General features: G+C 34.3%; 1 protein-coding gene across 2 annotated transcripts in view; it reads right to left on the bottom strand.

Annotated features, from left to right (window-relative positions):
* COL11A1 (collagen type XI alpha 1 chain) overlaps positions 1-12575 on the bottom strand; it is a 211970-nt gene that overhangs the window by 126461 nt on the left and 72934 nt on the right. For both annotated transcript variants that reach the window (XM_061121277.1, XM_061121276.1), the window contains 7 exons: positions 11966-12220; positions 11190-11252; positions 9722-9763; positions 8494-8556; positions 7760-7834; positions 4644-4727; positions 2505-2561 (listed from right to left, as the gene is read on the bottom strand). In XM_061121277.1, coding sequence (XP_060977260.1) covers positions 2505-2561; positions 4644-4727; positions 7760-7834; positions 8494-8556; positions 9722-9763; positions 11190-11252; positions 11966-12220 — 639 coding nt within the window. The remainder of the gene's footprint in view (positions 1-2504; positions 2562-4643; positions 4728-7759; positions 7835-8493; positions 8557-9721; positions 9764-11189; positions 11253-11965; positions 12221-12575) is intronic.

Here is a 12575-nt window from a genome sequence, read left to right as displayed (position 1 = left end):
GATTCAGCCTGCTGCACTCATTAAAAATATAGTTTGCCAGTTCCAACCCTAAATCTGCCTCTCCAACTCTGAATTTGCCTCAACAGAGTCTCAAGTTCCAGGCTCCAGGAACTTCCACTTTTAATAAAATATACACATAATTCTTCCACCCCCATATCTGTAAAATACCAGCATACTAGTGGTTTTCCTCAGTGGTGTAAATTTGTTATTACTAACAAGCAACTAAACATTAATTCTATTTCTTCCTTTGTTAACTGACATAGACTCTTTCATTTCCTTATTATATTTTGTAAGGCAGAACAGTAAAACTATATGATAAATACATAATAATGCATTTAGAAATGTATCATTTAAATTCTGTGGAATATATTGCCAGAACACATGTTCCACATGAGCTCAGATGATTGAGTGTAGAGCCCTGAAAATAGATAAAATGTGATAAAATTTCAAGAATGAATTAAAAGAACTATAAATATATGGAAACTATAAATATATGGAAAAATACATAAAAAACACTTGAACACATGAAGAAAACTAGCATCCCAATAAGGTCAATAAAACAGAATTAAAAAACTATTTAATTGATTCAAATTTGAATAAAAAAGTTTTGCTGTGTCCAATCAGCAAACCAAAAATAAACTTTTAATGTTAAGCATAATAATTTCTATAAATACCATTATTTCAATAAAGTATATTATGCATATAAGATCATATCAAAAGCATAGTAAAGCTTTTTATATCAAAAACAATACTTAAATTGTAAACTATTCCATTAATTTTAAAATCAATGTAAAACTGGGCTGGAATTTTACAGCGCTCTTTTCTCTTAAAAAAGTATGATTTAAAAAGAATCTTTTGTTGTGTATGTGTGTGTGTGTGAATTCCTATACTCCTTCAGTTCAGTTCAGTTCAGTTCAGTCTCTCAGTCGTGTCCAACTCTTTGTGACCCCATGAATCGCAGCACGCCAAGCCTCCCTGCCCATCATCAACTCCCGGAGTTTACCCAAACTCATGTCTACCGAGTCAGTGATGCCATCCAGCCATCTCACCCTCTGTCGTCCCCTTCTCCTCCTGCCCCCAATCCTTCCCAGCATCAGGGTCTTTTCCAACGAGTCAACTCTTTGCATGAGGTGGCCAAAGTATTGGAGTTTCAGCTTCAGCATCAGTCCTTCCAATGAACACGCAGGACTGACTGATCTCCTTTAGGATGGACTGATTGTATCTCCTTGCAGTCCAAGGGACTCTCAAGAGCCTTCTCCAACACCACAAATTTCAAAATATTGAGAACATTTTTTAAACATCTAGACCACAGTGAAACAGATCACCAGCCCAGGTGGGATGCATGAGACAAGTGCTCGGGCCTGGTTCACTGGGAAGACCCAGAGGAATCGGGTGGAGAGGGAGGTGGGAGGGGGGATCGGGATGGGGAATACATGTAACTCCATGGCTGATTCATGTCAATGTATGACAAAACCCACTGCAATGTTGTGAAGTAATTAGCCTCCACCTAATAAAAATAAAGGAAAAAAAAAAAAAGAATGAGTGATGAAAAAAAAAAAAAATATCTAGACCACATTAGCTTGTCAGTAAGCTTATAAGATAATTGATGCTTTTGAACTGTGGTGTTGGAGAAGACTCTTGAGAGTCCCTTGGACTGCAAGGAGATCCAACCAGTCCATCCTAAAGGAGATCAATCCTGGGTGTTCATTGGAGGGACTGATGTTGAAGCTGAAACTCTAACACTTTGGCCACCTGAGGCGGAGAGCTGACTCATTTGAAAAGACCCTGATGCTGGGAAAGATTAAGGGCAGGAGGAGAAGGGGACGACGGAGGATGAGATGGTTGGATGGCATCACCGACTCGATGGACATGGGCTTGGGTGGACTCCAGGAGTTCGTGGTGGACAGGGAGGCCTGGCGTGCTGCGGATATGGGGTTGCAAAGAGTCAGACACAACTGAGCGACTGAATGGAACTAAAGCTTATGAAGAAAAACAAAACACATTTTCCAAGAGCCTCTGAAAGACAAAACAGTTTTTCTAATATCTGAAACAATTCATTAAATACTATAGGCAACTTAAAGTTTAAGCCACGTCTCCTGTTTTCTCCTAAGATTATGGACAATTTTTCAATAGCCTCATATATTTTTGCTTCTTTAATCAATTCTTTTTAACAAAATTAAATCTCAAGAACTTATTGTAAAATTGAAATTCAATAACTCTGTTGTACAAATAAATAATATTGTTTGAAAAGTTAATAATTGAATATGTGATTCAATTATATTTTTCATTGTATTATTTGAGATCTTCCTACTGTAACTTTTTCATTGAAATTTACTGAGGACTGAATTCAAATAGATTCTTTTAAATGGAAACTAAATGAAGTGTAAGTCTATTTATTTACCTTACTTTCACCAGCCAGAGACATGAAAACTGCCTGACCAAAGCTGCACAAGGAACTACGTATATAGGAATTTAAATATATAAAATCTTATTGGATAACCTACCACAGGACCTGGTCTTCCAGTCAGACCCATTGGGCCAGGTGGACCTCTCAGAGCAATCTAGAAAACAAGAGAGAGCAAATTCAGGAATGCTACCTTGGATGAGCATATTAAACCACAATAATTATTTGTACAAGTTGCCCTTGAGTAACAGCCTAATCAACAGAGGCATAATAGCTATGTAGAAAGAGTGTTTGATTACTGAAGAATCATGTTTCTAGAATGACAATGACGTAATAAGTATCAAACTTTTTTTAAACTGTTGTAACTTATGCAGTCTATACTATATATTTATGATTTATCTAATGATAAAAGTAAAAATAGATATTAGTACCTAATAAGAAACTTAATATCTGATCATTTTTCTACTCAAATATACATTCAGAATACTGCATAAATTTCTTTTCAATATGTTGGTGCAATTCTTATTGAAAATACTTTCAATTGTGAACAATTTGAGATGCTTTTTAAGTAAGTTTTCTAGCAGTATCTTAGGAAAAGCTATGACAATTCAAGCCAAATAAAAGCAAAATTGATCAGGAAGTGTTAAGATAATATAGCTATTTTAACAAATCTCAAATTTAGTGCTTTATGGAAAAATACATTTATTTTATAGAATCATAGGCATAATAGACTGATCACATGCACTATTGACACTGAATATTAGAAATGTGAAATTAGCATACTTGAAAAGCTAGAACAATTAGAGTAAAAAGATATATATTTGACAGATGTTAAATTAGTGTGGTGTGCTATTTTTGAATATTAGTGATTCTGAAGATGAACATTTAGATTACCATAGCAGATATAAAAATATTGCAATAGAAATAATATGTAAAATCATATTAGAAAAGTGCATGAGATGAAAACAGTAATATCTCCAAAATTACACTACTGACTCACCATGAGATTTTTGACAATACACTTCTTAATCCTTGAGATTAAATATCTGAAAAATTGGAATTATAATGCTTGCTACCTATTTCCAAGTAGATTAAAAGGACTAATAAAATTAGGAATTCAATGCCCTAAAAAACTATTTAAGCTCAAATTACCTAAAATTTGTCCAAAGTAATATAATTTATTAGTTGTATGCACCATTAGTAAATCAATTTAATATTTTTAGACTTCTATCATGTCAAGATCTAATAAACAAGTGTTTTAAATTTTCATTGTCTTTATAGATAATGTAACCAAACAATGACATTTTTTCAGATTAATAGACTTACATTTTCATATAATTTATGCAGTCATAAATTTATGGTGATAAATAGTTATCACCAAAATGATTTATATCACTTAGGAAGCAGGAAGTCATATCCATACCACTGTAAGCCTTTTATTTCCTTTCTCCTTGAAAAGAAAATAAGACTACACTATGAATAAAAGTAGTATATCACTTTCAACTCTTTCCTGATCCATTCTTTCGATTTCCTTATTTATATCTTAATTGTACTGGAGCAAAAGTAAAAATAAACAATTTTATATTCTATATGTATGCAGAGTGTGGAAAACTTTTAGTTGACAATGAAGTATGAACTGAGCAAATCTGGGAAAAATAAAATATAGATTACAATGTTTCACGCACAGACCGCATTTTTTTTTTTTAGACCTTATATTTGAAGGTTTCTTTCCTACACAAGAATGCCTAAGAGACTGAAATTTCTGGATTAATTGGGATATCCTAAATAATCTGCAAGATTAGGTGGAAAAATTTTTTAAAAGTTTACCCTCTTACTCTATTCATTGATCACCGACATATGACATGCGCCTTAGCAGGAAAAACTGGATGTGAAAGATAAAGGGTGTTATGTGTAAATCCACCATCAGGCCTCTTTGAATAAAATTAGAAAATGTGTGTGTCATGGTTTGTGTGTTTTTGCAAGAATTATGTGTGGTAATACTGCAAAGGCCAGTCATTTAAATTCAATATTAAATAAAATATTCCTACTCAAAAAACAGATATTTTCTTAGCATCTTCTCCATCTAGATTCAATATACTATATAGAATTTTGTTCATAACAGTAGCACCCTCCAGATACATACACACACACCCCTCACACACTCTCTGTCTCTTTCTCTCTCTCTTGTGTAATTCAACACATAGTCAGGTTATGGGACTACACATTGATCCTTTCTTACCCGAGCCTGCTGAAGAATGGCCTGGGCCTGAGCTTCCTGAGCAGAGACGGTTGGTCCTTTGGAACTATCGCCACCATAGCGAAACTAAGAAAAGATAATAACATACAGAAGCTCAAAATCAGACTTTCTCACGTAGGTGCCTTAATTACTAGTTTAAACACTACTTAAAATGTTGGGATTTTACAAAGTGTGAGGTAATTCCATCTTAAATCATACCTTGATTTTTTCTAAATTTCCCTTTTATTTCTTATGGAGGTTCTCTAGACCATGCTTTACCACATTTAGAAGAGACTACAGAATCTGCAATTTTAAATTCCATAATTTTTGAAAACTCTGGAATAAGCCATCATCCATTTCTTTACCTGCACAAACGCCATCCACTCTATCCACTCATTTGTGAAAATTCTAAATGCACTCAGTTAAATAGTGTTATATAGCAACTGCTATTTTCTGAGCAAAACTTCTAGAATCTCTGTGAACACAGAGGAAATCTTCCTTGAGATGGATTCAGTTTGTTTACCTTAAGTAATTATACTAGGAAATATCCTTTCTGTATCCCTTCATAAAATGCTAAAGTTCCTTTCTCTGTCTGATTTACTTCACCCAGTATGATAATCAATAGTTTCATCCATGCTGCTTTTTATTAATAATAGCTGAATAGTATTCCATTATTATGTGCATATACGTTACATCCTCTTTATCCATTCATCTGTTACTGAACATTTAGGTTGCTTCCATGTCCTGGCTATTGTAAAGAGAGCTGCTATGAACACTGGGGTACATGTATCTTTTTTTTTGGGGGGGGGGTTACATGTATCTTTTAAAATTTTAATACTCTCCAGATATATGCCTAGGAGTGGGACTTTTGGGCCATATGGTAACCATATTTTAGTTTTTTAAGGAACCTTCATGCTGTTTTCCATAGAAGATGCATCAATTTACATTCCCACTAATAGTGTAGGAGAATTTCCTTTTCTCCACATCCTCTCCAGCATTTACTATTTGTAGCCTTTTAAATGATGGCCATTCTGACCAGCATGAGTTGATATCTCATTATAGTTTGGATTTTTATTTCTCTAATAGTTGGGAATGTTTAGTATCTCTTCTTGTTCCTACTGATAATCTGTATGTCTTCTTTAGAGAAACGCCTACTTCAGCTCAGTTCAGTTCAGTTGGTCGGTCGTGTCCAACTCTGTGCAACCCATGAACCGCAGCACGCCAGGCCTCCCTGTCCATCACCAACTCCCAGAGTCCACCCAAACCCATGTCCATCGTGCCAGTGATGCCATCCAACCATCTCATCCTCTGTGGTCCCCTTCTCCTCCTGCCTTCAATCTTTCCCAACATCAGGGTCTTTTCAAATGAGTCAGCTCTCCGCATCAGGTGGCCAAAGTATTGGAGTTTCAGCTTCAACATCAGTCCTTCCAATGAACACCCAGGACTGATCTCCTTTAGGATGGACTGGTTGGATCTCCTTGCAGTCCAAGGGACTCTCAAGAGTCTTCTCCAACACCACAGTTCAAAAGCATCAATTTTTTGGCGCTCAGCTTTCTTTATAGTCCAACTCTCACATCCATACATGACGACTGGAAAAACCATAGCCTTGACTAGATGGAACTTGTTGGCAAAGTAAAGTCTCTGCTTCTTAATATGCTGTCTAGGTTGGTCACAACTTTCCTTCCAAGGAGCAAGCATCTTTTAATTTCATGGCTGCAATCACCATCTGCAGTGATCTTGGAGCCCAGAAAAACAAAGTCAGCCACTGTTTCTACTGTTTCCTCGTCTATTTGCCATGAAGTGATGGGACCGGCTGCCATGATCTTAGTTTTCTGAATGCCTACTTAGTCCTTCCATCTATTTCTTGATTGTGTGTGTGTGTGTGTGTGTGTGTGTGTGTGTGTGTTTTGCTGTTGTTGTTGTTATTAAGCTATATGAGATGTATATTTTGGAAAGTAAGTCAGTGATGGCTGCATATTTTGCAAGTATTTTCTCCCAGTCTATTGGTTGTCTTTTTGTTTTGTTTATGGTATCCTTCATTGTGTGAAAGTTTATAAGCTTGATTAGGTCCCATTTGTGTTTTGCTTTTGTTTCTATTACCTTGGGAGACTGACCCATGAAAACATTGTCATGATTTATGTCAAAGGATGTTTTGCCTATGTTCTCTTCTAGAAGGTTTATGGTATCATGTCTTACAGTTAATCTTTAAAACATTTTGAGTTTATTTTTGTGTATGGTGTGAGGGTGTGTTTGAACTTCATTGACTAATATTTGGCTGTCCAATTTTCCCAACACTACTTGCTGAAAAGACAGGCTTTTCCCCATTGTATATTCTTTCCTTATTTATCAAAGATTAATTGACCATAGGTATGTCAGTTTATTTCTGGGCTCTCTCCTCTGTTCCATTGATCCATTTGCCTTTTTGTGCCAGCATTATGCTGTTTTTTTGATTACTGTAACTTTGTAGTATTATCTGAAGTCTGGGAAACATGTCTCCAGCTTTGTTCATTTTCCTAAGTATCACATTGGCAATTCTGGGCCTTTTATGGTTCCATGTACATTTTAGGATTTTTTTTTTTATGCTATTGTTAGTTATGTGAAAAATGACATGGGTAATTTGATAGAGATTGCATTAAATCTGTAGGTTGCTTTTGGGTAGTAAGGTCATTTTAATATTAATTCCTCTGCGCAACTTTAAAAGTAATCTTAAGGTAAACTAAATAATTTGGGGGCAATGAATAATAACTGTATAAATATATGTTATTTAAAAAGTATCAACTAGTGTCTATATGGTGGTAAACAGTATACTAATTTTATGTAATACATGAAATGCATGTCACCCATATGACTCAGGATAAAGTACACAATTAAAAATACTAAGTTCTTTAAGCTTTGTTGTCAAAATATAATGAAATAGTAAAGGCTTAGTTCTACTTCAAAGTTAATATTTACCAGAATTTTGCTTTATTAAATTTTCCAGTTACTGGGGGCTGCTTCATTTCAAGTATCTCTACCTCACATAGTAGATTTTTGATTGATCTATAATATGATTCTGCAATATTTTTCAGCAATAGGATGACAAAACATCAGGTTATCTTTACAACAATAAAAATACATACCGGTAATACTAACATGGTACCAGGAGGACCAGGTAGACCATCAGCCCCTGGTAAACCAGGACGTCCTGGAGGACCCTAGGGAAGTAAATGAAATCATCAAAATTAATAAATAAACAAAATAATTAAATTATTAAAACTGAATAACTTTGAATGCCATAACTCTATATTACCTAATTTTTCATTTGTCCTCTACTCCTTGGTTAATCTTCTTTTATTAATAGTAAGTATATCTAGAGATGACTGTATTTCACTGCACTAGTTTTACATAATTTAAATGATATGTAAATTTATTGCTATTCAAGGAAGAAGAAAAAAGGGATTTTGCAAGAAGAGTTTCAACAGACTTAACATAAATAGTCTATTTCACCATGTGACCCAGGACACGATCTTCAAATTAGGATGCAGGCTTACTAACTCATTCTAACAGCATTCAGCTAAACAGTCGTAGTAGTTCCTGGAAAATATGTCTTAATTCCAAAGGAAGAACTTGCTCTAATGTATCAGGTTCATATCAAAATGAAAACTGATTATAAATAATAACAAATTTCTTACTAAGTATAAGATCAAGGCATTGTCTCTCCTCTCATTTTTAAAATTATAGTTAGAAAAGTTAAACAAAACTTTGCACATTGAATTCACATGTTATTCAAGCGAGAAGAATATTATCTTAAATTTGTAGAATATATTTTATTTCTTTTTATTTAAATTGCATTCTTTTGAGTCCCTTCACTTACCCTCTCGCCAGGGTCACCAGGGGGTCCAGTGGGGCCTTGTAGACCTGGAGGACCCATAAGACCCTACGGAGAAATAAAACATGATGAGTCAGATTCCTGACTTAATTAGTATTCAGGCAAATTCATCCTAACAAAATCAAAGACGAACTCATTTATATTTCATAGACACTTTCTCCCAAACAACTGGCCTATTAAACTTCCCATAAAAAGAGAACATATAAGGGCCACTTTATAGCTAACTTAGCTCTTCCTCTACAAGGCTGTCCTCAGGGTAGACAAAGACATTCCATGGAAAAACGAAAAGGAGATCCTGCCAATGTACAGTCCCTGAGGTGGAAGCTAGTTCCCGGCTCTTGTGAAAGAAATGGTATACTCATTCAATTAGACTGCAAAAATGTGACCATGAAGTTGAAATCTAGAAATCATTTATCTTCTTCTGTGGGTTTAAGTATTTATAGGCATGGGTATAATATATTTAATTCACATGACAAGAATTTAATTTCACAAAAGAAAGAAGATTTCTTACAAAGTCAGATGAGTACTAATCCTTGACAAAAAGACAAACTGATGAGTAACAACAGCCTTACTAAAAAATGAAAATGGAAGCTGATATCACTACATTCGGTAGTACAATAAAGGCAGCTATAGTCTATTTAGAATTCTCAACTCCATTCATTGAGATATGCTTATACCTCTAAAAAGAAAAGAAAGAAGGCCTTTATATATTTTTATAATTTTCAGATACAAAGTTGAGGATCAGGTTAGAAATGTCAGAGATAATTAAGCAACAAAAAATATTTAAAACAAAATTTAATTTCATAGCTCTCAAAAGAGTATCATTTGGATAGCCAAATCAGAAACTGATTTAAGGTCACCAGGTCCTCTAAGTACTTGCTTCTATAATTCAACACTCAAATGTGTGTGTGTGCTTAGTTGCTCAGTAATGTCTGACTCTTTGTGACCCTATGGACTGTAGTCCACCAGGTTCCTCTGTCCATGGGGATTCTCCAGGCAAGAATACTGGAGTGGGTTGCCATGCCCTCCTCCAGGGGATCTTCCAAACCCAGGGATCAAACCCAGGTCTCCTGCATTACAGGCAGATTCTTTACTGACTGAGTCATCAGGAAAGCTCCATACTCAAATAAAATTTATAAATTCAACAATATAATAGAAATCTTATATCTGATTAAAAAAATCAAGACAAAAATAATCTTAAAACATTACATACCGCAGGTCCTGCAGGCCCTGGTGGTCCTTCAATAAGCATGCCCTACAGTTAAAGAAAAGATAAAGTCATTACTAGGGCAATGGAACCCCTAACCTCTTATCTAACTGGCTCTATGAAAGCACCACATCACAGCACTTTAAAAGGTGAATTATCTGCTCCTACATACAAAGATAATTATTAGCATGTTTGCACAGGGGAGGGAGGAAATTCAAAACGATATAAGACGTAATTCCTGTCCTGAGAAAATCTACGAACTAATTAGCAAGGAAACAAATATTCAGGTAAGTAATATTACAAAAAGAATATACTAAGTGCTCCCCAAAAGGGCAAATACATTAACCAAATTTTTGCTAGCAGCCAGAATAACACCTGGTACATAGCAAGAACGTGATAAATGTTTGCTGTGTGAATGAAAGGGTGGGAGAAAGAGCACCTAAGCACTTTAATTCAGGGAAACGGGAGTAAAGTCCATGCTAAAGAATTGGGCATAAATGTAAGTTCTTAAATGGACAAGAAATAGACTACTATTTCAGGATAAGAACCCAATTCTAAAAGTTTATGATTCTACTCTGAAAATTGTCTTGTCATTTTAAAAGTTAGTTGTAACTTTGCATAACAAAGACAAATTTATTCTGAAAATTGTTTTTAAAGATGTTGGTGAGCATATGATGTGCTTTCTCAGATTTGGGGGTAATAGGCTACAATGTTCTCAGAGATGCATCTTTTTTGTGTTTATCTTCCTCCATCACTTAAAAAAAAAATTTTGTCCTTGCAGTTTCTGAAATGATTTTCATGAGTTTGAGGCAGTTCAACATACTTCCTTTATTTCTAATACAATACTTTCCCCCAAATTGCCGATTAAGGAGAATGATAGTAAAGTTGATTTCCAATAAGAATTTGCTTCTTACCAATATCTTGAGTGGTAGTAACATTAATATAAATCTGAAAAATCACTTTTCTTCCAGCGGAAGAAAAGGAGGCACATTTTAGAAAGAATGTTTTCATATAATTATATGATGTGATTTGGATATGAAACAAATAAATGCTGTGTTAAATAATATATTTCTAATTATGTAAAGTCATGGCACTTAAAGGAAAAATCACTGAACTGGAAAATAGAAGAGACAAATTCAGGTCATAGATCAACTACCAAACGTTTGAACTTCAGGAAAGTTACTTAAACCCTTTAGATCTTAAGCCCCTTAGTTATAAAAGGAAAGAATTAGATTAAAAGATTGTCAGCTATTTTCAAATTCCAAAGTTCTCTATCTTTCTGTTTTTTTGATTTACTGAAATTCTACTTATCAGAACTGGATTTACTAACTCACTTACTTGTGGCATTATAAATGTTTAGACATATAGAATTTTCAGTGGTACTACATGAACATGCATAATAATTCACAACAGTGGTAGCTCATGATACAAATCACTGTACCAACCTTTCCAACGTATTCACACCAGTACTTACAGGTTCAACTACTGCTGGTTCTCCTTTCTGTCCTTTTTCTCCATATGCACCATGGCCATTTATCTGTTGAGTGAAAAATTCAAGCAGCCTGTCTTTAAGTAAATAAGGCTATTTAAGTATTTTTAAAAGGTTAATCATATAAGTGCATTTAAACAATCTATTAAAATATACTTTTTAACATAGAAAGCAATTAAAGTTTTAAATGCTGAAAATATACAAAGGAAAACACAAGGAACATTAATGCTAAATCTTGAGTGAGATTGAACAATTGCTTCTTAAAGATACATTATACAAAAATAATGATATTTGTTGACCTCAGCTATTATTCCAAGGCAATAAACAAAACGTGCCTTCAAATTAAAATCAAAATAATAGAAGTAGTGGGAAGAAATTAGTAGAGAGGTTCAAATGTTTAAATACTAGTAATCATAACAGTAAAATGATAATTAATGTGGTGGACTACTGAACTTCACCAGGTAAGAAAGGTCAATTAAACTGTTTAAAAGTTAGAAAATAGTCTTGGTATCCAGAATGACAATGACTGATTTAATCTTATCAGTGCTAAGAAAATTTGGATTATTCTTTCGAAAGAACACTCCAGTAGTGTGGCCTGAGAGCTCCATGAGGAAGAATCTATCAAGGTCTCTTAGTAGTGATCAACATTCATGATTTATATAAGAACAAAGTATATTTTAAACCTGAAAAGACATGAAGATGAACATGAAAATACACCAGAAATAAGACACACAATGACACGGAGCATAATACTGACTTACACTTGCTTCTGTGATATCTGTTTCTGCTGGAACACCTGGACCAAATTCTTCATTAGTGGGGCTTGTTGGTTTATCTTCATATTCCTTATATTCATAAAAATCATATTCGCCTAAATCTCCATCTACCAGAAGATCAGAGTCCCTGCCGTCTATTTGTTTGTTTTCATATAGCATATCCTCAGAATTTTTCCTCTGGGAATCATAATCCTCTCCAGTTAGATATTCTTCAGTAAATACTTCTTCAACTGGATTTGGCTATTAATTTATGTTGTAAGGAATTGGAGAAATGAAGTTTACTGTTAGTAAAGCAAGGTAAGCATTTGCAAATACAGTTTGATGGCGTGTGATGGGAAGTGGTTTGAGTACTACTCAAGCAAGTCTGAAGGCTGGGAAAGATAGTCTTTCAACATCATTGAAAGGAATATTTTTGTACATTGGAATGCACAAGAAAATATTGCTTTCAAAGCACCTTTGTCAATAAACTGCAAATATTCACATAGATTCAACATGTGTATTTGCTTGTTCATTGGAAAAAACTTGTTATGCAGTCTGATATCTACTTTATAATTTGACTCAAATAATATATATATGTAATATTTAGTTAAAGTTT

Source organism: Dama dama, chromosome 20 (genome assembly GCF_033118175.1).
Source record: "Dama dama isolate Ldn47 chromosome 20, ASM3311817v1, whole genome shotgun sequence".
NCBI classification, from domain to species: Eukaryota; Metazoa; Chordata; class Mammalia; order Artiodactyla; family Cervidae; genus Dama; species Dama dama.
Note: the sequence above shows the minus strand (reverse complement) of the source record. Positions and strands in the feature narration are given on the sequence as shown.